The 27,477-nt window shown below is 42.9% G+C and overlaps 1 protein-coding gene across 3 annotated transcripts in view; it reads right to left on the minus strand.

Moving 5' to 3' along the window:
* Positions 1 to 27,477, minus strand: part of IQGAP2 (IQ motif containing GTPase activating protein 2) — a 416,293-nt gene that overhangs the window by 142,773 nt on the left and 246,043 nt on the right. For 2 of the 3 annotated variants that reach the window (XM_040341144.1, XM_040341136.1), the window contains exons 6-11: positions 16,126 to 16,193; positions 14,676 to 14,789; positions 12,780 to 12,958; positions 11,269 to 11,356; positions 6,263 to 6,426; positions 1,180 to 1,267 (exon numbers count right to left, since the gene is read on the minus strand). In XM_040341144.1, the coding sequence (XP_040197078.1) occupies positions 1,180 to 1,267; positions 6,263 to 6,426; positions 11,269 to 11,356; positions 12,780 to 12,958; positions 14,676 to 14,789; positions 16,126 to 16,193 (701 nt within the window). The remainder of the gene's footprint in view (positions 1 to 1,179; positions 1,268 to 6,262; positions 6,427 to 11,268; positions 11,357 to 12,779; positions 12,959 to 14,675; positions 14,790 to 16,125; positions 16,194 to 27,477) is intronic. The other variant, XM_040341153.1, reaches the window with a different exon arrangement.

Consider the following 27,477-nt stretch of genomic DNA (forward strand, 5'->3'; position numbering starts at 1 on the left):
AGAGGGAAGGAGATGGCAGTGAAAACACAGTGAAAATCACATTAGAATTGCTGGTTTACTTGTCATGCCAACGGCCACCACAAGATGGCGCCAGATCACAGAAGGAAGCTTAGGCCTGCAGAAGGCCGCAAAGCCACAGCCTCAATTACCGGCCGGCGCGGCGGGGGAGCGCACAAAGACACAGGATGGGGTATCCTGTGTCTCCGTGCACCCCCACCACCCGATCGCGTCGGGCCGCCCCGGCCATTGAGGCCAGGGGTTTGCGGGCTTCTGCAGGCCTAAGCTTCCTTCTGTGATTTGGCGCCATCTTGTGGTAGCCATTGGCATGACAAGTAAACCAGCAATTGCTGATGCGGCCCACGATAAAATTGAGTTTGACACCCCTGCTTTAGAGCTAGAACTCTGCTAGATAACAAGGAAGCATACTGTATGTTGTCAGCACACCATGGATTGATTTACAGGTTCAACATTCTACTAAAGCACATCATGTGTGAGTATAACATTTCTGAGTCGCACAAGTCCCTTTCATCTGGCAGGCCATGGTGTGTTGACATATGCTTCTTTGTACACTGATCAACAGTTTATACGCTGGTCGTTGCTGCGGCATCCCTATATCCCAGCTCTACTCAGGAAAATCTGTGATTGGAAAATGTCTATGATCTGTTGGATAACAAAACACAATTCAGAATGTTCACCAAAAAGCAAACGATATTTTGCATATATATTTGTGAATGATACAGAATTTCTTTCCAAGTTAGACCAAGTATAATTGAACTTTTTGCAGACAGCAGAGTGCTGTTATCTTCAGACACCTATGTTTGGTTTATGATTTCCTCTAGTGATCCAATAGGAAGTGTATGAAAGGAGCAGCAATATTGCAGGTGTGGCTCAGTGCCGTACAATCTGTGAAGCAGTTTCAGCAGGTATCGATCACTGGCTGCTGAAAATGCTGTACACAATGAAACAAAGAAATGTTAACTACCTGATACAAAAAGAATACTTCCAATATTGCACAGAGTGGTGATTGGAGCAATTGAAACACTGAGAAGGACAGTAACAGAAACAACATTTATTCATAAAATCGGTGCTGTATTAATCAACAAATCTTTCATTTCTGCATGCACTGATTAATGAAGATTGACACTCAGGTGCAGGACAGACATTTCTGGGATTACTCACTAAGTACGTTAGCCTCAGCCTCCTTATTGGCAACACTAACTTCTTTCTGTATCTCGCTTTTGTCAAGGGAACTGGGGACACCTGCTTTCTAGGGATCAGGAGAAGAGAAACCTTTCAGTTAATGTTTTACAGCTGGAAGAACCACGGAGCTTAAAATGCAGAAAGAACATGACTGCCAACAATGATTAGACATGAGAAGGAGCAGGCCATCATTATATAGGCTAGTAATAGCCGACTGCAGCTGGAGTTTTCACTATGAACCAGAAGTATCAATTGAGGTAACCATGTACAAGGTGACAATGATGGAATACTAGTAGTTCCTATTAATACGATATAATAATATCATGTTTATCGTAAAATAAGGACACCGGCCAGCCAACAGTCATTAGGAGACCATTATCCAGGCAGGACTGAAAACCGTACCTGATGGCCACTGATTTCCTCAAAAAATATCTGGCGCCAGCAGAACTTTACCCATTTCACTTGTACCCCTCCTACATTAACTATACAGGCTGCACAACCCACACTGAAATTTTTCGGAGTGGTCAGCAGTGCATTAAAGATTTGTTGCCTTACGTGGTCAGATCACACCTATCATATGCTTGCCCCAGAAAGTCTATGGCCAGCCTTTTAGAGTTGATAAGCAACTCTGCCCAAAATGTATTTCTTTATGTCTTAAAGTAGATCTCCAGCTATTTTTAAACACCCCTGGGGTGGTGTATTAACGTCATACTGGGAGCTGGGGACGGCACAGGAGTGTACAGCAGATAAGAAAAAATAAAAATAAAATGTGAATTATATTTCACACAAAAAATTGCTAGTGTGCTCCAGCATACACAACAAAGTTTTGAGTGTGTTTGGTCAGTGTGGATATGATATCTACAACCTTCCACGTGACTTCTTGTAAATGCTTCTGGGGGGGCTGGTGTTGGGAAAGTAAATATCTTCTCCATCTTTGTTCTTTTTTTTACTCTCCCTTTTCTTATATTCTTTTCTTCCGCGTCTATCGCTTTACCTTGGAAATGCTCATTTTATATCATAGGCCTCCTAAAAAGGTGGCAGGATTTTCTTATTTAGTGGTGATCATTATAAAGGGAACTTGGGGCTTTGGTTGTATTTTGTTTGTACACCAATTATTTTTGCTGATAGCCCTTCCTGGACAACCTTCACCACCCTCCCTCACTCAGAGAGTTGAGTGAGGGAGGGTGGTGAAGGTTGTCCATGAAGGGCTATCAGCAAAAATAATTGGTGTACAAACAAAATACAACCAAAGCCCCAAGTTCCCTTTATAATGATCACCACTAAATAAGAAAATCCTGTGCATGCTCCTAAATAGAGGATATTTGGTTACAAGTAGTCCACCTGGTGATACCCCCTGGAAGTTATCCCATCTTTGAGCTTGTCTGAATGTATCTGGTCTCCATGGCCCATGTGATGATTTTAATGGAGTATCTATATTCTTTTTAATAAACTGGTCTGAGCTAATTTTGCTTACAATCTATCTATACTTTTGTATTTCTTACTTGAAAAAGTTACTAAAAATCCATTAAAAGGTAACTAAATTTAACAAATCCTGCACTGCTAAATAACCCCCCCCCCCCCCCCACCCCAAAACAGTACACAGATCTGCTGATGTATGGGCCATAATAAGGCCTTAAGTACAAAAGGCATTCAAGTTCCACTTCTAGTTCTTAGTGAAAGCATACACAACATTCTTGTGACTGTTCTCACAAGTCGCCAATTGGGATCACTTCTACCTTTATATTAATACAGATCACTCTATGCAAATAAACCTTTCAATTAAAGGATGTACAAATATTTACCAATTACATTATCATTGAGCTTAGTCACAAAGTCTGTTCAAAGTGGGATGTGAAATGTGTATCTCCAGCAACCAATCATATTTTGCCTGTTTGAGCTGTATTTTATATGGTCATGGCTTAAAGATCCTTCAATACATTGTCATCATTGTCAATTTTCAGCCAAATTATATATTGGCTTGTACAGTATATGTCTCACAAGTATGCATAACAACCCAAGGAAACTAATCGAGAAAAAGTGTGCATTGCACACGGGAATGAAACAATGATATACCATGACATTAAGTATACAGGGAGTGCAGAATTATTAGGCAAGTTGTATTTTTGAGGATTAATTTTATTATTGAACAACAACCATGTTCTCAATGAACCCAAAAAACTCATTAATATCAAAGCTGAATATTTTTGGAAGTAGTTTTTAGTTTGTTTTTAGTTTTAGCTATTTTAGGGGGATATCTGTGTGTGCAGGTGACTATTACTGTGCATAATTATTAGGCAACTTAACAAAACACAAATATATACCCATTTCAATTATTTATTTTTACCAGTGAAACCAATATAACATCTCAACATTCACAAATATACATTTCTGACATTCAAAAACAAAACAAAAACAAATCGGTGACCAATATAGCCACCTTTCTTTGCAAGGACACTCAAAAGCCTGCCATCCATGGATTCTGTCAGTGTTTTGATCTGTTCACCATCAACATTGCGTGCAGCAGCAACCGCAGCCTCCCAGACACTGTTCAGAGAGGTGTACTGTTTTCCCTCCTTGTAAATCTCACATTTGATGATGGACCACAGGTTCTCAATGGGGTTCAGATCAGGTGAACAAGGAGGCCATGTCATTAGTTTTTCTTCTTTTATACCCTTTCTTGCCAGCCACGCTGTGGAGTACTTGGACGCGTGTGATGGAGCATTGTCCTGCATGAAAATCATGTTTTTCTTGAAGGATGCAGACTTCTTCCTGTACCACTGCTTGAAGAAGGTGTCTTCCAGAAACTGGCAGTAGGACTGGGAGTTGAGCTTGACTCCATCCTCAACCCGAAAAGGCCCCACAAGCTCATCTTTGATGATACCAGCCCAAACCAGTACTCCACCTCCACCTTGCTGGCGTCTGAGTCGGACTGGAGCTCTCTGCCCTTTACCAATCCAGCCACGGGCCCATCCATCTGGCCCATCAAGACTCACTCTCATTTCAGCAGTCCATAAAACCTTAGAAAAATCATTCTTGAGATATTTCTTGGCCCAGTCTTGACGTTTCAGCTTGTGTCTTTTGTTCAGTGGTGGTCGTCTTTCAGCCTTTCTTACCTTGGCCATGTCTCTGAGTATTGCACACCTTGTGCTTTTGGGCACTCCAGTGATGTTGCAGCTCTGAAATATGGCCAAACTGGTGGCAAGTGGCATCTTGGCAGCTGCACGCTTGACTTTTCTCAGTTCATGGGCAGTTATTTTGCGCCTTGGTTTTTCCACACGCTTCTTGCGACCCTGTTGACTTTTTTGAATGAAACGCTTGATTGTTCGATGATCACGCTTCAGAAGCTTTGCAATTTTAAGAGTGCTGCATCCCTCTGCAAGATATCTCACTATTTTTGACTTTTCTGAGCCTGTCAAGTCCTTCTTTTGACCCATTTTGCCAAAGGAAAGGAAGTTGCCTAATAATTATGCACACCTGATATAGGGTGTTGATGTCATTAGACCACACCCCTTCTCATTACAGAGATGCACATCACCTAATATGCTTAATTGGTAGTAGGCTTTTGAGCCTATACAGCTTGGAGTAAGACAACATGCATAAAGAGGATGATGTGGTCAAAATACTCATTTGCCTAATAATTCTGCACTCCCTGTAGATGGACATTTTTACAATGTGCATTTCCCCACAAAAATTTAAAATCAGGCCTCAAATTCAGTGTGCTACCCCTCTACATTGCCCCGCTTTAGGCTGTTCTGGGCATGGTTTACTGTCAATTTTCTTCTTTCTTTTCAGTGTTGGTGTTCCAGTGGGCAGGCACAGAATACACCATAGAGATGAATGGGAAAGCCAACAAAAAGTTTAAGTGGGCTCTGTGCAAGGACCGCATTTTAGATGTGCCCCCCTACTAAAACAGCATAAAGAAACACCTTTACGGGCATCAAGGGGAAGAGATTACATTTCTCATGTTTCTGCCAGGCTTCAATGCAAAAGAGGGTGATGTTATCCTCCTGCTGATGAGATCCTGGAGAATGGCGAGTACTCAAAATCCTATATGCAGCAACACAGTATCTTCTCAGTGAGATCTGGGCTACTCTACACTCCCCAGATCTCACCGGAAGAAGGACATCACCTTCAACTAGAACACCAAAGGCAAGCCAAGGAAAAGGAAAAGGGAAGTATACTATTGTTCTCTCTACAGGGGGTCCACTTAAAAAGAACAATTTTTGCATTTTAGATACAAGGTCCAATTTAATGACCCTTTCCCCCCATGTGACAGTATTTGGGTTTGATGACTGGCACACTGGCCTGAGCACTGCATCCTGGGGATGGTAGTAGAGGGTCACGTGCTTCCCTATACCTGGAAGTAGTAACAGGTATTTCTGAGGGCTCCAACACATAAAGGGAGCTGCAGGGGAACATAGCGAATTCCAGCTTGAACGTGTGTTTTTGAAGCGCTGCCTTTGAATGCAAATGTCCACATTTGACAACAAATTTAACATAAGCCCCAATGCTGGGTAAAAATTATCTAACCTCATTCCATAACAGTAAGGAGGGGCTGAGTTTTTTTTATCAGATAATGCTACCAAAGGACTAACGGACTTAAAACATTCCCATAAGGAGGGCACGTGATACAAAAATGCAGTATCATTTACTGTGAGTTTTGTAGAATCTCTATAGTAATACAATTATTCTCTCAGGCCAGTAAACTGAGTAGTTTTGCTGAGCTGCTGGCATGCCAAGGGAATTGTAACCAATTGGGTCCAGGATTAGACTTTGTTGGGTGATCCAACCCTGCCCAAATTCATCCAAACCTAATGAATGTGTAGTGCATGTATGTGTCTAAGTGAAGCTGTTAAATAGGAAGTAGCAGTGCCAGCTCCAGGTTAGCTCCGCAAGCTGCGGTGATTCATAAACTTACATTTCTAGCATAGCAGCCAAGTTACTTTAGTATTCCAACAGCACACTGCATAACAAGGTTAATAGCAGAAAAGATAAAACCATGCCAATGATAAGAAAATGCCATGAAGTGATGAGCCGTGATGTTCTACTTTGTCTCCATTACCTGAGTTTTTTGGTCTTTAGCAGTACTCAACTGAGTCAGGTACCAGGGAGAATTTTGTGGTTGAACGTCAAATATACTGAGAATAGGAAGCATCAGAGCCTGCAACAATCCAGCTTCATCATTCCTGCCAATGGCCTCATTTACTTGGACTAAGGCTACATTAGCTGAAAGGAAAGACATTCTTAACAAGTTGTAAAACGTAATCACGCTTATTTAATAATGCCACAACTTTTTTTCCCTGCATGTTTTCTTCACTTGCCATCTTTTTTAGGCACTGAAATGGTTTTCTGCCCTCATTGAAAAGTGGTACAGGTAGTGGTGTGCTTTTTACAATAATGTGAGGAATGCATTAGGGTAAAAAAAAACACTTATGCAGGTCATACATGGTTAAATTTTAAAAGAATTTTCTTTTGAAAATCAGAAAATCTGTCGGTTTTGTGATCCAATGGCACCACCATTAATTTCAAAATTCGACCAACCAAGCCTTCAATTTCTACAATTGCTACAGAATTTTTTTTTTTCGTCTGGGAATCTCCTTTTCTTTCCAGGAATTTTTTTTTCTTGCACAAATGCGCATTTCTTTTCCGATTAAATTTCTCGCGCAATTCTCCCATCACTGGGGTAGATTCAGGTACAGCTGCGCGCTCCTTACGGAGGCGCAGTGTACCCTTTTTACTCTGCGCCTACGCAAATTATTTGCGCTACGCTTCATTCATGAAGCAGTAGCCACGTAATTTGCGTGGGCGCTCCTCAAAAATGCCCTGCGTAAGGGCGCCTAATGTAAATGATCCCGTAGGGGGCGGGAATCATTTAAATTGGGTGCGTTCCGGCGCCGAGCGCACTTTCCCGACGTGCATTGCGGTAAATGACGTTGCAAGGACGTCATTTGCTTCAAAGTGAACGTGAATGGCGTCCAGCGCCATTCACGATTCACTTACGCAAACTACGTAAAATTTAAACCTCACGACGCGGGAACGTCTGGTATCCTTAGCATTGGCTGCGCCTGCTATTAGCAGGAGCAGCCTTACGCTAAACACGAAGTACGCAAACGACGTAAACTGCGTTCGCAGGGCGCGCGTACGGTAGTGAATCGGCGTTAGTATGCAATTTGCATACTCTACGCTGACCACTACGGGAACGCCACCTAGCGGCCTGCATAAGAATGCAGCCTAAGATATGAGGGCATAAGAGCCTTATGCCACGCATATCTTAGGCTGCAGTCGGCGTAACAAGCTCTCTGAATCTGCAATTGCGCTGCGTAACTATGGTTACGCAGACGCAATTGCTCTCTGAATCTGGGCCACTGATTAGAAAATTGTTTGTTTTTCAAAAACTTTACAACATGTCCGATTACTCAAATTCGATGAAAAGCACGAAAAGCATCTGTTGCTGCAGCCCACTAATGGTGCAAAATACGACCGAAAATTCATAGATCAGATTTTCTAAAGAAAATTATTTTCGAAATTTGACCAGTGCCTTACTCTTTAGAACCAATTTAAAGGGTATGTAAACCCCAATAATACATGTAACTTGTTTTACCCCTTTTTGTTCTGTTTTACAGTATTGAACCAACAAATGCTTTTGGTATACCAGTTTGATAATTGAAGAAATATCTTTTGATCCTTCCAGAAATCTTGTCAGCTGATAACTTCCTGTGCTCTCTGTTTGTATTGTTAGCAATTACATTGTTCTGATCCAAGGAGTACAGAACACCCCCCCCCCCCCTTCTACTGAGATAAAGACACAGGTTGAATGGCAGATCTCTACTTTTAAAAATGCTAGTTGCCTTGCTATCCTGCTAATTATTTGCCTTCAGTACTTTGATTCAGAGACCTGGAAGCACATAGATCTGGAATATGATGTCAGCTGCAAGCTTGTTACCCGATGACTCTGAAAATTATGAAGCCAAGGAATCAGTGCGACAACAAGGCAGATAGAATTTTTAAAGGTCAGCACCAGCTGCCTCCACATTTCTCTCAGCACAAGAACATTTAAATTCTTCCTAAACACTAACATTTAACCTGAACCCCTTTAACCTGATTTTAAATCGAACACCTAATGGTCACCCCTGAAAGGTCACAATTCCCTTATTGGGTAATCACAAAGATCACAGTTCTGAAAGAAAGAAAAACTAGCGACCTGTTGTTCCAACCTTCCCCATCTTTATTGTTAGCAACATCATTGCTATGGCTCATAAATGTATTGAAGAGTATTGAAGAGGAGATGCAATGCCGTTAAGATTGCAAAATTGCGACTGAACGTCTCCCCGCTCCTACAAAAATTTCGTGACCGCATTAAAACGTGGAATTCTTTAGGCCTGTCGGTAGCCGGCAGGGTAAATTTGATCAAAATGATCCTTATGCCCCAACTGCTCTATGTTCTTCATAATGCCCCCACAGTAGTGACTTTGAAGGTATTCCGAATTGTTAATACGCTGTTTCGCTCACTTATATGGAAAAACCGTACCCCCAGAATTAAGTTGGAACATCTCCAATGCCTGAAGGATGAGGGAGGGCTTGCCCTTCCTAATCCCTGGCTATACTATATAGCCGCTCAGCTGCAGCAGCTGGTGGGTGAGGTTCGCACTGGGGAGAGGAGGGAGGGAGAGGGAGGGAGCTCCTCTGAGATGGTGATGCTCCATACAGTTGAGAGGGAGTCGGTGGCGCCTGCCCTGGAAGCATTAGCCTTTGGGAAGCCAAACAAACAATACCCTACCTACAACCTTATGCAGAAGGTGTGGAACAAAGCTAGGTACTTACAGGGAGTAACAGGGTTCACGGAATACAGCCCCATCTGGTCTAATGACTCATACCCCGAGCTGGCAAAGTTGCAGCATGGGGCACTTTGGAAAAGATATGGGATAACCCGCCTGGGGCAGATATTTCGGAACGGGAACCTACTCTCATTTGAAACTCTAAAAGGGCTCTTTCAACTACCAATATCAATGCAGTTCTATTACATGCAACTTAGACATGCAGTTCGGGCTCAGGGCGAGGCTACGGAGTGGCTTTCTTCCCCTACCCCACTGTTCAATTTGATTGCAGGGGCGACCTCTACCAAGGGGTTTATATCGCAATGCTATAATATGCTTTTACACAGTTTCATGACCAAACACCCGCTGAGAGTGAGGGCCAAGTGGGAGGGGGATCTGGGCCCGATGGATGGTGAACAGTGGGATGAGGCGCTACAGGCGGTGCCAATCTGCTCCCTGAATGTATCCCATAAGGTATCACAACTATACCTACTACTGAGAGTGTACTACACCCCCCACAGACTGTTTGCTATGGGGTTGCGACCCACCCCGCTGTGCACCAGGTGTAAGAGGGACCATGGTGACTTGATTCATCTACTGTGGAGATGTCCAAAGCTTCACCCGTATTGGGTGGGCGTAGTGGACACCATTAACAGGGTGTTCATGATAACGTTGCCAGTTGACCCAAAACACTGCCTGTTACTTGTACTGGAGGAACTGGAATGGGATGAGAGTACCAGAGTAGCGGTTATTAGGTCCCTATTTCTGGCCCGCAAACTTATAATGACCCATTGGATAGCGGAGGAGCCCCCCAGCATGAGGGAATGGATCAACTTGATGGGGGAAATGTTGCGCAAAGAGAGAGTGATATACCAACATAGAGGTTGCTCCCAGAAGTTCGAGAAGCTTTGGGGCAGGTGGCTAGATGTACCGGGCTTGGCACCGGTGGACCTGGTCACAGGTAGGATACTCGGCTTGAGCACTCCAACTTGATTCCTATAATGTCAATGCGTCTGAGACTAGGGAAGGGAGAAGCATGTATGTGGAAGGGGGGAGGCAGGGATGGGATGGGAGTGGATGGTTTCATGCTGATGGTTGATATATTGCCAATGTTTATCATTACTGAACTGTGTAATGGATTGCTGTCTAATGATTTGAGATGGGAAGTATTCTCGATGTATGTAAATTTCTTTTGGTGCTTCAATAAAACTTTGTTTTGGATCAAAAAAAAGATTGCAAAATTGGTTTCCCACCTAGAGAGGTCTACAGTATCAGTACAAGGCGCCTGTAAAAAGATGTCAAGTGCAATAGAGCAGCAGGTTTGCCAACATTGCACCTTCAAACCATTGGACTGAGTTGGGGCATAACCATATCACTTTTAAATAAAAAGCAAATTAGAATTAACCCTTAGCCAAATAATTTTCAGCTCCCATTTTCTGAGCAAGCACTGTGATATCTTTGCCCTGTATAATGTGGATAGGTACTAAAACCGTGGAGTCTCTAAGGCAGCCTTTCTCAAACAGGGTTCCTTCAGAGCAGCCTCTCTCAACCTTTTTAACAGGGAGCAACCCTTGAAATAACATTCTAATCTCAGGGAACCCCTGCTAATAGATTACCGTACTTTATCTACAGCTCATGGTGCATTATGCATTAGTGCAATGGTCTCTGGGAAGAATGCGCCTTACATTTGTGGTCATTGGGAAGAAGGAGGCGATTCTGCCCAATGACCACATGTGTAAAGAGCATTCTTCCCTGTGACACACATGCCCTTGAGCTGTAGCTATAGTAATCAATAGCAGGGGTTCCCGGAGACCAAAATGTTACTCCAAGGGTTCCTCCATATAAAAAATTATGAGAAAGATTGCTTCAGGGCATGGTGGCATCATTTATACAGGGCCAGTGTACTATAAGAGCCTTGTATTTCCCACTTTTTCAATGAAAGCAAATTACCCCTTTATTAACATATGCTATATGTTTCTGTATCACTGACTGGAAGCAAAATTCATCACATTGCTTGTCTCTTATAGAGGGCTCAAACTGTAAAAGAAAGTTTTTAGTTTGAAGCAAGATTATAAAGCAGACCGGCAAGCAGCGGGGTCATTTGCTTCTATTGCGGTAAGTTAAACAAAAGCAACAGCATAGCAATAACATACCCATGCAACAATACATTATTATAGCGCCAACACACAGTTTCACCTTTCAGTCGTTGCAGCCACTCAGGAGAGAAAACACCTCAGAGTTGTGATTTACTTACTGTTAACCTTATTAATGTGACCTTGTATCTCTGCTTGTGTGAGCAGTTCTTCATACACATCTCTCTCCTCCTCAGAAATACTGCTGTTCTGTAACCACAAGACAAAACTAATTAACAATAAGTGTTAAAAAGGTCCAAAAGGGTTAATGTGCGTCTAAACATTCAAAAATGTTCTGATAACACAGCATAAAGCAGAAGTTCACCTTTTCTAACATGTTATACCTGTATTCAGGATGTAACCTGTAACATGTTAGTGCTGCAGCTGCCTCCACGCCCCCAAATCACCTATGTGACAGCAGACATGGGATCATCTTCCCGTGTCTGCTGCCACAATTCAAAAAAAGATGCGGCTTGCAGAGCTCCACCCACCCGGCCAGGTCACTCATTCAGTGTGTTCTGTAAATGGGAAACTACAACTACAGACAGCCTTTGCGGCTGTCAGCTTGTAGTTCTCAACATTGCTCAACTACCACGGCGCTGTTGAGCAATGTGGTAGTTCATTGAAAGTTCCTGTCAGTGTGTAACTGAATGCTCGTACACAGCTTACACTCAGAGTTTCCAAGAGGCCTGCATAGCACCCACACTGAGCTGATCGTGGGTGCAAAGCTTTGCAGGCTCCCAATGAAAAAAAAAGAAAATAATAAATGCACATAATTTTTCCTGTTATTTAGAGTGATTGTAAAGGTCTTTTTTTGTAAAATAACAAACAGGTCATAGTTACCTGCTCTGTGCAACAGTTTTGCACACTGGCCCCGATTCTCCTTTTCTGGGGTGTCCCGGCAGCACTCCTGGCCTCTATCCAATAAGGACCCGAGACAGTGGCTGGAGCTGCTCGTCGCTGGAACGATTGTGTTCAGGTAAGAAAAAGGGGGGCTCTGGGGGGCAGATGCAGCGCAGAAGGTTTTTCATCTTAATGCATAAAATGCATTAAGATGAAAAACCTTGAGGGTTTACAACTTCTTTAAGGCGATTTATAACACTGTTCATCTGTACTAGTTGTGATGTAATGTAATGAGATTTGTGATTATTGCAGTTTGCAAAAATCAATGTTTCTTCACTCCACAGCTGCAGTATACTGTATACGCTATAACATCGGTTCTTAACAACCGTGCCATGGTCCACTGCGGGGCCACAGCCTCTCCCTACCATGTCCTGTAATAATGAGAGTTTCCCTGCAGACTTTAAATGTTTCTACTGAGTGGAGAAATAATTTTGGGTAGTATAAGCAGCAGAATAGGTTTGTATAAGTATAGTGTGTATATTATAATTTAAATTTATATTATACACACACACACACACACATAAACATCTTGACTTGGTCACTTACACACAATTATTATTTGTATTTTTTGCAAATATGCCAGCTGTATATGCAGAATTTCTTTCAGTTCTATTACTATGCCTCGAATCACACTACCCAAGATCAACATCTTGATGAGCATTATGATTCAGCAGCTGTTCCGCACTGAATTCGATATTTGCAGTAGGTGGGCTGTTTTTGAATTATTTACCTTCAATTTAGCATTCTCCTCTTTTATTTTCTTAGCTTGAGAAAGCTCATCATGGTACTGCTGGTCAAATCTCTCCTCCGCATTTAATAGCATTGCATTAGGATTCCTAAGGGTCACCATTGTCTGACTGGCTACTCCCTTGTCCAGCGCTTCATTAATTGCAATTACAGCTGCGTGCACTAAAAGCAAGGAGGCATAAACAAATGGTTTCAGTGACAAAGTCTTTATTTTTTTTTATATACATATACACACAAAAAAAAAAAAGAAAAAAAACCACACACACACACACACACACACACACGGTGGACTGTGACGAAAGTAGACCAAAAATAAAACTGGCCCAAAACCATTAACCAGTAAGTTCCCCTCTTAGGGCTGGGTATGTATAGAATTGCAAGTTTCTGGTAATCACGATTAGAGAGAGTAAATGCCCAAACCCATATCTGATCAATAAATCACAGAATTATAACAAAAAAAAAAAAAAAACTACAAATGAAGATTTCATTTACCTACAATGACTGAGGAGAGCTTCAGTTTTGAACTAAACATGATATAGAAAGGCTCAGCATAAAATTATACATTCATTTACAGCAACAACAGTACAGTAGCACATTAAAAAGACGCAAAACACTGCAGAAACGCTCAAAAGCAACATGCATAGATGTGAATCGAGCCTAAAGCCTCGTACATACGCACGGTTTTCTAGGCAAGAAAGCTGCTGGGGGAGCTTTTTGCAGAGGAAACCGTCCGTACGTATGGTTTCTCGTCTGGAAAATTGCCGGGAACCTGCTCTCTATTTTCTCGTTGAGATTCTCGGCAGTGTTTTCCTGCCGAGAAAACCAAGCATGTGTGTATATGCTTACCTGTTCCCGGTAATCCCGCGCATGCTCGATGAGACTTCGAAGCATGCTCGGTAGCTTACAAGAGCAGTGTAGGGGCGTAGCAAGATGGCGGCGACGGCATCAAATGTGACGAGCGCATGCTCGTCGTAGTCGATGACGTCACCGCATTCTTGCCCATGTGTACACTCAGTGAGCAGGAAAGCTTGCAAGGAATCTCGTCAGGAAAACCGATGTTTTCCTGACAAGATTCCCGGCCGTGTGTACAGGGCTTAAGAGTGTTGCATGTAAATTTGCAGTTTTCTCCTTGATCACAATTAGAATAAATTTCGAGGGACCTGCTGTGTGGCCTTCAGTATCCAACAGAACTAGAAATTTCCCTACAGCCACCTATAAGTGGAGATCTAATGCTGAAGGAAGTTGACTATTCATGGAAGGTCAAATATGATACAACCACCCTTGGGCACCTGAGACAATCAGTGCACCCCTAAAAATGAACATTTGCACTGGGGGACCATTCCTGTTCAGCTTGTGCAACATGGTAGGAGAAGCGTGTTGCAGATTAATTTAGTGCCGTGTTGTCATTTGCAAACAACAGCGATCAAACGCACGATTACCATGAACTCTACTGTACATTCACCCCAGATCAGCTTCAGCTAGCCCTGCCCATTGGAACCTCACCGACTGGCCAGATCAATCAGATGACATTTTCAATTTGTAAGTTCCAAAAAAATAACCAAAATCTAGACCCTCACACTGGAAATGCATGGTTACATTTTGTCAATATAAAACCAATCTGAAAGAAAAACAAAGTAACTATATGGCCAGTGTTACATTTGCCAGTGTCAGTTTTCTGGGAGGTTGGCACCTATGCAGTCAGTGATGCCATTTATAAGGGTAATTTTCCTGTTCATACAAACTTTACTCAAAATAATGAGAAAAATAGCAAAACTATCAGAGGATATGGGAGATTAGGCCGAATAATCTGGTGGTGGGGCGAGTCTAAGTTATTTTGTCATTATACAGTATATATTTAGCACCCGCCTACAAAACTTACAGGCGGCTTCATCCACAGACAGTTCATTGGCCAGGATTCCTCCTATTTTATTGAATGAGGGCATCTGAATACCGTATTTTTCCAACTCTTTCCTCATGTTGTTGATCTCCTCCTCTAGAGAACAAACACAACGATTAATGCTGAGTATATAACAACATGTCCTATTTTTTACCAAATCACACATATTCCTGACATTTTCATGTGAAAAACAGTATAGTTAGCATTTGGTATATTTCTGCCCTCAGATGACAATTAGGACATATACGTCCAATGAGCACATTCAAAATGATGCATTCTTTCACAGCCAATACGATTTAGCCTACTAGTGCCAAAAACTCAATCTTGCCTGTAGCAATACAGAATATGGTGTATAGTGCAATATGCAGCTAGTATCTTTCAGTTAACTCATGTTTGTGACAAATGTATTGAAAAAAATAAATAAAAAAAAGTGTGGGTAACAAAGTGGATGGTTTAGCTCTTGCCCTGATTCACAGGTAAAAAGGTAATATTTAGAAATCTAAAAGGGTCTGCCAATGGTAGACCTTAAAGCGGCGTTCCACCCAAAAGTGGAACTTCCGCTCATCTGATTCCTCCCCCCCCCCTCCGGTGCCACAATTGGCACCTTTCAGGGGAGGGGGAGGGTGACAGGATACCTGTCTTTGACAGGCATCCTTTCCCACTTCTGTGAGTCTGGGCCAAGCCCTGTGACGTCACCACAGAGCTCCCGCCTCCTCTCCCGGCCGCTGGGCCAATAGGAGAGAGAGGAGCGGGGCCTCATGCATGCGCAGTAGGGTTCCTGGTGTGAAGCCGAAAGGCTACACTGCCGGGTTCCCTTACCAGCAATGGTGGCGGCAGCACCCAACATCAGCTGCGGGTGCAGACATCGTTGGAATGCAGGACAGGTAAATGTCCTATCATTAACCACTTAAGACCCGGACTATTATGCAGGTAAAGGACCTGGCCCCTTTTTGCGATTCGGCACTGCGTTGTTTTTTAACTGACAATTGCACGGTCGTGCGACGTGGCTCCCAAACAAAATTGGCGTCCTTTTTTTCCCACAAATAGAACTTTCTTTTGGTGGTATTTGATCACCTCTGCGGTTTTTATTTTTTGCGCTATAAACAAAAATAGAGCCACAATTTTGAAAAAAAATCTATTTTTTTTACTTTTTGCTATAATCCCCCAAAAATATATAAAAACAAAATTTTTTTCCTCAGTTTAGGCCGATACGTATTCTTCTACATATTTTTGGTAAAAAAAAAAAAAATCGCAATAGGCATTTATTGATTGGTTTGCGCAAAAGTTATAGCGTTTACAAAATAGGGGATAGTTTTATGGAATTTTTATTAACTTTTTTTTTTTACTAGTAATGGCGGCGATCAGCGTTTTTTTGCATGACTGCGACATTATGGCGGACACTTTTGACACATTTTTGGCTCATGCTTCTTACCTGTAAAGTCCACTTTTCCCAGTAAGTCTTGTATTTGTGGGGCAATTCCAAGCTTGAACAGATATAAACTGTAATAAAATGAAATAGCAATAATAAAATAAAAACTTTAAGCAACAAAAGTATTAGCAGCGGTCTTACAAGCGCACTTTTTTGGGAAAAAATTACACTTTTTTTAATTAAAAAATAAGACAACGGTAAAGTTATCCCAATGTTTTTTAATATTATGAAAGATAATGTTACGCCAAGTAAATTCATACCAAACATGTCCCGCTTCAAAATTGCGCCCGCTCGTGGAATGCCGACAAACTTTTACCCTTTAAAATCTTCATAGGCGACGTTTAAAAAAATCTACAGGTTGCATGTTTTGAGTTACAGAGGAGGTTTATTGCTCTCGCTCTACCAATCGCGGCGATACCTCACATGTGTGGTTTGAACACTGTTTACATATGCGGGCGCTGCTCACGTATGTGTTCGCTTCTGCGTGCAAGCTCGTCGGGACGGGGTGCGTTTTCTGGCTCTTAACTTTTTTAGCCGACTCCTAGATTCCAAGCAAATTTGTCAAACCCTGGGTTAAAATCTCAATTCCTAGTCCATAGCTTCCCTGCTAGCCAGACCTGCTGTGTACAGGCCATTTTTAATGTGGACTGACTGATGCTAATGGCTTTGGAACTGGAACTTAGACCCCTTTCACACTGAATCGTTTTTACAGCATTTTAGCGTTAAAAATGGTGCTATTAAAATGCTCATAAAATGCTCTCCATGCATCTCAATGGACCCTTTCACACAGAGTCCTGCAAGCAGCATCTTTGGAGCAGCTTTTGAGCGCTGAAAAAAAAACCGCTCCAAAAACGCCCCCTACATTGAAATGAATTGAAAGCGCTGTAAAAACGCCTTACCCTTTCACACTGAGGCACTGCAAAAACGCCCTAAAACGTTAGGGTCTTAGCGGTGCTTTACCAGCACATGGGGATTGCAGATGAGGCTTCGCTCGAAAAACGCTTGAATAACGCCCCAGTGTGAAAGGGGCCAAGCCCAACCCCTAAAATATAACCCCACACCATAATTCCCCCTTCAAATGATTTGGACCAGTGCACAAAGCAAGGTCTATTAAACATGGATAATCGAGGTGGAGGAATATGACTGGCCTGCACAGAGTCCTGAATTACAGCAGAGACTGCGAGCCAGGCCTTCTCATCTACATCAGTGCCCGACCTCACAAATACGCTTCTGGAAGAATGGTCAAACATTCCCATAGACACACTCCTAAACCTTGTGGGCACCCTTCCCAGAAAAAAATAAGCTGTTATAGCTGCAAAGGTGTGGGCCAACTGAATATTGAACCCTACAGACTAAGAATTGGGCTGCCATTAAAGTTAATGTGAGTGCAAAGGCGGGTGTCCCCAAACTTTTGGTAATCTAGTGTAGTTTTGACAAATGACGGAGATGCAGGCAATGTAGTAACTAAAACATACAGGAAATAATTTGCAGGGAACACATCACTAATCACATCCAGCTGCCATCCACCACATACAATTAGATCAAATACAATTGGTGAATTCACCAAAGCGAAGAAAAACAAATCCACACTTGTGGATTTTGAACATAAATGTGGGACAGTTTCGGTCAGACCATGAGAGAGGAGGAGCTACAAAGAGTGGAGTATTTCCAACGCTAAAAAGGCTGTTCTAAACAGAGACCGTCTGATTAAAATGACAAAAACAATAAAATCGCACCAATACAGGCGTCAATCTAAATATGAGAACAGAGATCTTTTTTTTTTTTTTGCAGAATTGTTTTTCCATACATTTATCCTGTTTGTATAATACAATATATTAAAAGATGATCTTTTTTACAATAGAAAAGTAGTAGTAGTCGTACCAACATCAGATTTACAATTTCACCACAAGGTGGCGATGCGGTCCCAGCTCAGCTCCCTTCATTGGGGTTTTGAACTATTTGAAGCATTCACATTTTGCTTTTGTCACGGGTACCCCACTGGACAATGCAGGACAGTGAACTTGGCCAAGGATTATTTTGAGTTTAAATGGTTTGATTTCAAGTATCAGACAATGAAGAGACCTTTGGCACAGAAAACTCGGCAAAAGGGAATTTCGATTTCAACAGATTGCTGAAAAGGAACAATGGTTTGTTGGCAGCGCTTTCTGATGCTGCACTTCACAGAGATTAACTCTTGTAAGGCAGGAGGATTGTAGAAGCCCTGCCAACGTCAAGATATCAGGGTGTATAGTCATGCACTTCTATGGAATTTAACTGGCAAAAAACATCTGAAATACAATACATTGAAATATTCTGCAGTTAAAATAATAATCCGAGGCACGTGTGCAAGGAAAGATTTTTTTTTTTTACATCCAAGCTGTGCACAGCGGGAGACTGTATAGGATAAGAAGAAAATATACTGAAGCTGGATAGAAAATCCATGAATAAAGCGTGCTCATACATCCCCAAACTTCCACACCAGGGACCGAACCTACTATGTAAACATAGCTGAAAATCCAGGCAGAAATCCAAACCTGCAATCCAGGTAGATGGTTGGAAACATTAGTAAACCCTGATATGAATTTTTTAACAAAACTCCAGCCAAAAAGAAGATACAATAGCCTATTAAAACAAAAAATAAAAAGTCAGCTTTTCTGCAATATTCAAAATTTCATTTTTCCTGCAGTACTTTTTTCTTCCACTAGATGCCCTCTGTCTGATGGCCAGCCAACATCATTTAACCTACTTTCTCTGAGCCCAAGTCATCCAGGGCCAGCCCCAGCCTGTAACTGGACATTGGCGAGCTCATCTCTTTGTTACTCTGCCGTCTCCGCCTATCATCATGCTTTTTGTTACCATGTGAATCAACTGTCTTCAACTGCTTCTTCCTCTTACACCCAAGTCCTGGTATACAGGGACTGCAGGAGGTCCAAACCAAGTCAAATTGAGGTACTTACACTGCTAGCATTTTAAAAAAAAAATACATTCAATGATGAAAAAATTATGACTTGTGTCTGTTATATCTGCCTAAAGTTCAGCTTTAAAATTATTAAATCTGAATTCCAGGATTACAGCTCCTTTGTAATAAAAATTAATGAATACTATGAGTCTAGCAAGGTGCATGACACCTCCTGGGCTTAGCTCTATCATATATATCTGATAGTTTTAAGCTCCCTTCACACTGGGTTGGTGTGGCCATCGGATTCCTGCGGCAAGAACCCGAGAACTCTTGCTGCAGATATGACCGGGTTATGCAAGCAGCAGCCGCTCATCTCATTTAAGCTAGTGATGGTCTGACAGCTGCCGCTGCTTTCACATGTAATTCGCACACAGAGCAGTTGACTGTGCATTGAGATAGATGTCTAAACCTGGACACAGTCAGCTGGGTCCAGCTGACTAAACATAATCTTGAACTACATTTTGAAAAAAATACCAGAATTCTGTATTTTTTCTGTTTACAGTAGCTCCCAGACAGGGAGAGGAAGGGGCAAACCATGTATTACCACTTTTCCTTTAGAGGGGGAGACCACAGGGACAACCTCAACAGTATGCTTTTGCTCCTTCATGGTCCCATCAGCCACCTGATGTGTGTCTAAACATGTTTTACTGCCCAACTACAATGAAGGCCAGGGCCCAATCTGTGCAGCTTGGATCACAAGAATGGTTATACAGAACAGCAAATCTTTTAGGTAGAACCATTTTGTATATGTAATTAAACTGTGCAGTCAGTGGAGTCAACTAAAAGCTTTTAATTATAAGTTTCTGAACATCACAGTGCTGAATGTGACAGAAGGGTACATTTTCTATAGAATAAATACCACACATAAGCAAACTGCCTTGGGGAAGTGGACCTGAACTCAAAGTACATATCTGATATAGTTATTGGTTACATCTAGAAATGTAAATTGTCCTTAATCATTACCAAAGTAGTCGCTGCGACTCGAAGTTGCACAGATATGAACAGTATTCATTGAAAATCATGGAGTACGACTTGTCATGTGACTTTGCAGTCCCAAATTGCAGGACAAATCGTACAAGTGTGAAAGGGGCCTTAGTCTGGAATTCCTCCTGAAAAGTAGCAGTTCACTTCTTGGTACATGAGGCGCCTGGGCACTCCTGTAGGCGAGGCGCCTGGGCACTCCTGTAGGCGAGGCGCCTGGGCACTCCTGTAGGCGAGGCGCCTGGGCACTCCTGTAGGCGAGGCGCCTGGGCACTCCTGTAGGCGAGGCGCCTGGGCACTCCTCTAGGCGAGGCGCCTGGGCACTCCTGTAGGCGAGGCGCCTGGGCACTCCTGTAGGCGAGGCGCCTGGGCACTCCTGTAGGCGAGGCGCCTGGGCACTCCTGTAGGCGAGGCGCCTGGGCACTCCTGTAGGCGAGGCGCCTGGGCACTCCTGTAGGCGAGGCGCCTGGGCACTCCTGTAGGCGAGGCGCCTGGGCACCCCTGTACCTACAGACACTGTATATCTAAAGTGTGAGATCCAAGGCACTAATGCCTGACTGCTAGTCTCATTTGGTTATGTCACTCATGTCCTTTTAGTCACTGGCTTAGGAGGAGGCCTGGTACTCCCGGCAGAAGTAGATTTCTTCTGGCTAACTCAATAGGAATACATAATTGTATTTCTATTCTGTTTGTCTTTAAAAACTAGGTTCACTTTTCTTTTTGCCAGGAAAATTTTTTGCATTTATTTATTTCAATAAGAGACTGAAATGCCTTGCACCTACTATAACCTTCACAAGAATATGGCATATGTATATTTACAATGGCCCAAACAGGATCGACGTATCTATGCAAAAAAGCCATACCTGGAATTTAGTTTTAACATGACTGTAAAGGGAAAACTTTTTTTTAATAAAAATAAAACATCTCTAGGCTTACCAATAGAACTGCACAGAGTGGGCCCCGAACCTCCTATTCTCGGGTCCCTCACCGGTGCTGCTGGCTCCTCCTCTCCAGTGCCCCCACTGGAAGCAATTTTACACAAGGGCACTCGTGCTTGCTCCCGAGCCCCACTGCTGTGTCCATTGACAAAGGCAGCTGGACTCAGCCCCACCCCCCCACTCCCTCGGCACTGGCTTTGATGGCTTTGATTGACAGGACTGTGGGTCCATGACTCCCGTTGCCCCAGCAAAGCCAGCGAGACTCAGAAGTGAGGGGAGAGAAGAGCTGCAGACATGCACAGTGCTGCAACATTTGACGCCTAAACATTTTTCACCTTAATGCAAGGAATGCTTAGAACCACTTTAACTGCCCCTCACACGTACTGTAGATGGATTTGAATGTGTGTTCCCACTCAGCTCCATGACACAATACAAACTTTTCACGGTATAATAGAAAAGCCAGACACAAAATGACTGAGGGTGTCAGGTCACATATTGTATATTAGATACACTTCTAGAGGAGAAAAGGCAAAACATTTATCAGTTTAGGATTTTCAAAGATTTCGCATATTAAGGCAGCTGGATTATTAAAATCGGAAAGGTCCTTCAAACGCAGCAGAGGTTTGTGAGTCACTCTTCAGTCTGGAGTTAAAAAGGTGTGCTCAGCATGTTTACCATTCCCATTCTAAAAGGCTGGACTGAGCCAACACATAATTTGGCACCTGCTGGGCTTATATTCACGTCAATACAACTGTGCAATATTCAGCATGCGGTCAGTAACAAGGAAATCGCTGCTGCTCTTCATTAAAATTTTCATTGAAACGTGTCAGCTTTTTCTGCACTATGGCTGTATACAGCATTTTGGTAATAAAGATCCAGGAGTGCTCCATGAATTCATTTTATCCTGATATATTTTTTAGAGCTGCCAGACCTTACCAGGTCACTGACTTGCATCGTTTCCCCTGCAGGAGAGCATCAGGTAACACAGAGGACCACAACCTGATGCAACACTGGTTCCGCTGTGCACATACCATAAATCTACCTATAAGCGTGAGAAAATCGCCCAATTATGCCTCGCCACCTTAGAGGAAGAAGCAATCCGATTGGTCGAAAAATCCTCTCCCATCACTATGGCTTTCTCTGCAGATATGCTCATGCTTTGTGTATCTGCAGTGAGCCAACACATAACAATTGTTTAGAATCTGCAGCTTTTTATTGAATACAAGAATACCTTGTGACCCTGCTATGAAGATTCATGTTTAGGTGCTTTATGAAATGGTTGACAATCGTCTCTCAAATGCATTCCTGCCTTGTCCCTCCATTACATGTGCTTCTAGAGCAGTGGTTCTCAACCTGAGGGTCGGGACCCCCTTGGGGGTCGAATGGGGATTTGCCAGGGGTCACCGAATCCTGGGCTGTTCCTGAAGCCTGCACCGCTCTCCCAGCCTTTTTGCAGTCACCCAGCAAGGCTGTCCCTGGAACCTGTGGCTGCCCAGTAGGGCTGTTCCTGGGGCCCGCAGCTGCTCACTCAGCCTCTTCAGAGCCGCCCATTCAGTTCACGGCATGGCTGGGGAACAGAAACTAGATGTCGGCTGACTGGTGAAGAATGTGAAATGGGAGGAGCTGGAGACCCAATCTCCTGATTTTGGCATAGGTGTCACTGCTACGAGATACCACAAAGTCAGAGACACAGTAAGTAACACAACCTGTGATTATAGTTGCCATTAAAAGTCCCCACTACAGTTCTCAGATCAGCAGATGACCTTGATCAAGAGCACCCAAGTCAGCTGATCAGAACTCCCTGCCAGCACTGCCACTCATCCCAACTCCCCGCCAGCACTGCCACTCATCCCATTGCCCTACCTTGGGTGCGGACAACCCACGCTACGAAAATAATTTTACTGTTAGGGGTCCCCACAACTTGGGAAATTTTATCAAGGGGCACTAGAAAGGTTGAGAACCACTGTTCTAGAGCCTATTACAAGGGGCAGTGCAGACTCCCTCCAGGCTCACCTGCCCTCTACCTATACATTATATTGCATGTGCTTCCACTGTGGAGGCTCTCAAAATTTTGAGTTAGGACTACAGATATCGGGTGCATTGTCAGGGCTCTGTAGCTTACGCATTTAATTTGCAAATGTGTGCAAACGAAACACCTGTTTTTAATGCATACCGTTAGACAGGACAATGCGGTTGATTAGCAGGCTGGTCGGTAAGTTAAGCTGGGAATTTCTTTGGTTTCGTTTTGCATGCGTTGCCCTTCCATGTGTTCCTTGCTGCAAAGGCCAGTTATAGGTGAGGACATTGGCCATTTGTTTGCATGTAGACAGGAAGTGGCTAAAATAGGCTCTTAAAAACCAACAGCACTGGGAAGCATTAAAGGATGAAAAATGTGAAAATGCCATTTCATGGAAAGTAAATACAGTAAAACCTTGGTTTGAGAGCGTTTTGCAAGACAAGCAAAATGTTTTAATCAATTTTGCCTTGATATACAAGCAATGTCTTGATATAAGAGTAGCGTCATGTCACAACTGATCATAAAAAAAAGAGAGGAGCCTCTAAGTGTAGAAATATGATTACATTTAATGAAGGTACAACATTTAGCAACTTATTGGTACACTTAGAGGTGCCTCTCTTCTCTCTTATACCCTGCAAAAAAAATGCTTTGATATACAAGTGCTTTGGATTACAAGCATGTTTCTGGAACGAATTATGCTCGGAATACAAGGTTTTAGTGTACATGGCAATTGTTTATGATATGCAAGTGCAAAAAAGGAAGTGTCCCCCTAACAAGGGACTGGGACTTTAAGGGCAACCAATGAAAATACAAGGAAGGTATATTAAATTATTTAATCTCAAATAGTTAAGAAGCCAATCCTGTAACAACATGCAATTGACTGGTATATAAAATACATAAAGCACATTAAAACATATGTAATTCGAATATAATGCTGTCTCCAAACTGTGGATGAAGCCCAACGCGTTTCAGGGTAAATCCCTTTCTTTCTTCAGGGAGAGATTAATGGAGAGCTTAAGATATATCTGATAAAATTGCTGAAGACAATACAAACAGGTGGTGGTAGACCGATAATTGATAGATTGTTGGCAAGAACCAATTTACATAAAGATGGACTAAGCAAACCTGCTTAAGAATAAAGACCGCCCAGTCATGCCGCAGCAGAACCTTGTATCATAGCATCGCCATATCCATAAATGACCAGAATAGATCAGGGACAGGAAAATGAAGAGTTTGAAAATTTGTTTCAGTTCTGGTATGGGCAGCAGACTTGAATAGCGGTCAACATGTAAAGCGACAGCTGGTATGTTGGCAACTATTATAACCTATCCCTGGTGTAAAACCTTTTTTGTTTAGCTATGATATGCAAGTGGAATTAAATGGTAAGTTCACTTTTACAGAAAAATCTGTAATGTGAACTGACACAGGACCCCCTTCCTCACCTCCCCGCTGACCTGCATGGCAGCGATCACCCGTTCTGACCCCCGGTATAGCTGCCTCACAGCTCTGGGGCTTAACCTCCTAAACGTACCCCATCAGGAGGTACGTTTAGGAGAATTTCAATTGGTCAGCGTCGTCACATGGGCGGCGCTGACCAATCAGAACCCACGTAGCCCGTCCTCAGCAGGGAAAAAGAGGAGAGAAAGCAGGATGTCTATGCCATGGAACTGTGAGGCAGTTATACCGGGGCTCAGAACGGGCCACCGCTGCCGTGAAGGTCAGCAGAAATGGGGGGGGGGGGGGGCGAGGAGTGGGTCCTGTGTAAGTTAATTTTACGGATTTTTCTGTAAAAGTGAACTTGCACTTTAAACTCAACATTAAAAAATAAGGATCCCCAGGTTTTTTTTTTAAATGCAAAATGTACTAGTGTGCAGAGCATATTGGCACATTATGGCAAACTTACCTGCCAAATGATCGCCAGCACCGTCAGAGGTCGCACTTTCTTCCATCTTCTCCTTCTGGGTTAGGACTCAACTGACTGATTGGCCAGGCTGCGATGACACCATTCCTACGCATGTGTACGGGAGTCACATCATCACGGAATGGGGAATATACCAATAGGGACTCTCTTGTCATAACAATCTTGCCTGCCAGCTTTTTATTTTTTCTAATTCCACTTTAAAACGGTAGTAAACCGCAGCAAACAAAAAAAAAAAAAAATCAGGCCCCGGGCAGTTTAAGTCATAATGTGCTAGTATGCATCGCAAACTAGCACATTATGACTGACATACAGTACCCGAAAGCTTCCATCTTCACCCGGTCTTCGGCGATACGAATGGTCAAGCCGGGGATGACATCACTGACGCATCATGTGCACAGGAGTCGCACTGTACGGCATGGCTCTGAAGAAACAGCACGTGTATGCCATTCCTTCAGAGCGCATGCACCAGTGACGTCACCAGCTGCATCTAAAGTAAACATCTCCTAAACAGTGCATGTTACAAGATATTTACTGTGCCTATAGGCAAGCCTTAATATATATATATATATATATATATATATATATATATATATATATATATATATATATTGTATATATATATATATATATATATATATATATATATATATATATATATATATATATATATATATATATATATTGTATATATCATACATGGGAGTTTACTTTAAAGGCTAATTCTACCTTTGATGCCAAGTTTCATTGTGCACCAGGGGTGGACTGACCATCGAGTCACTTGGGCACTGCCCGAGGGCCCCGTGCCACTAGGGGGCCACATCAGGGTTGCCAGGCTCAGTAAAACCAGGGACAGTATGTAAAAATCTATGTTTTTTTAGATCTGTCCCCGATATGTCCGAAACCGACATGCTTTTGATGTGAAAATCAAGAGATTTTAGCTGCCCCACCTCTGCACTGCCTCCTGGCGTGGTGGCCATCTGTAAGCCCAGGGGCCCCATAATCTTCTATTGCCCGGGGGCCCCATGAGTTGTCAGTCCGCCCCTGTTGTGCACCCATATCTATGGAGTAACATGGAATATGATGCCATTCCGCAACCACCCCCCCCATTGGGGCGGTTCTTCCTACAAGCATTCTGTATGAATTTGGAGCGACTGTGCATGGCTATGCCTGCATAGCCTCTTGATACATTCATAGGCCTGCATGGAGCTGGTGCATATAAACATAAATCTATGTGCTGGTCTGAAAAGGATGGAATAGTCGCTACTCTGGACCAGGAAGAAATCAAATAGGCAAGAATATAAGTGGTACGCTATTCCCTGTATTAAAGTGTATGACAAAAAGTTGAGCAAACTAAAAATGACTAGTAAATACACAACAATAATGTGAATTAAAAAGCCTTGAGACTAATACTGAATAAATAAGTGCATAAGTGACACTGCATAGTGCTCAAAACAATGTGTGAAGATGAGCAATCATAAAAACTGTATATACAATAAAAGAAATGTGATATGCGATTTATGTGATAATCAATTGCATCACACACAGTTCATATACAAAAATGCAGTTAATGGAACAGCTTTCTGCATCACTTTCCTATGCCGAAAAGCGCCAGAGTATTGCAAACATGTCTTGATAGATTCCACTTGTAAGTAATCGCCAACGCCTCGAAATGTGAAGTTATCTGTATGGAGCTAGAGCAGTGGTTCTCAACCTGGGGGTCGGGACCCCCTCGGGGGTTAAATGAGGATTTGCCAGGGGTCACCGAATCCTGGTCTGTTCCTGAAGCCTGCATCACTCTCCCAGCCTTTTTGCTATCCCTGGAGTCTGTGGCCACCCAGATGGGTTGTTCCTGGAACCTGCAGCCGCCCACTCAGCCTCTTTGCAGTTGCCCATTAAGTTCACGGCATGGCTAGGGGGCAAAGACTAGAAGTCAGCTGACTGGTGAAAAATGTGAAATGGGAGGGGCTGGAGGAGACCCTATCTCCTGATTTCGGCATCAGTGTCACTGCTACAAGACACCACAAAGTCGGAAAAACAGTGAGTGACACTACCTGTGATTAGAGTTGCCATTAAAAAAACTCAGGGAGCGCTAAATGTCTGTTGGTTAGGGGCGCAAATTACTTGTCTTGCTTTGGGTGCTGACAACCCACGCTACGAAAATAATTTTACTGTTAGGGGTCCCCACAACTTGGGAAATGTTATCAAGGGGTCACGGCAGTAGAAGGTTGAGAACCACTGAGCTAGAGGAATAGTCTGCGGATGCCTGTGCATTGATCGTAGTTCCAATGCTTTGCAGACTTCAAAAAAAAATAATAAATGCACACTTTTCCTTTTTTGAAATACGAGATTTTTTTTAAATATGCCTTTAAAGACATCCAGTTTGTATTTACAGCTAATTTAAGGTACCTTCCCCTTCCCATAGCTGTCAAGACCGCTGCTCCAATCCACCACTTGAATCCCAGTAAAAGTGAGAATGATGCGGCGGGTGGCATTGCCTTGGCAGGAGAATGCCTGCTGCACCATGGAGTGTGTGACTATA

Source organism: Rana temporaria, chromosome 1 (assembly GCF_905171775.1).
Source record: "Rana temporaria chromosome 1, aRanTem1.1, whole genome shotgun sequence".
NCBI lineage: Eukaryota > Metazoa > Chordata > Amphibia > Anura > Ranidae > Rana > Rana temporaria.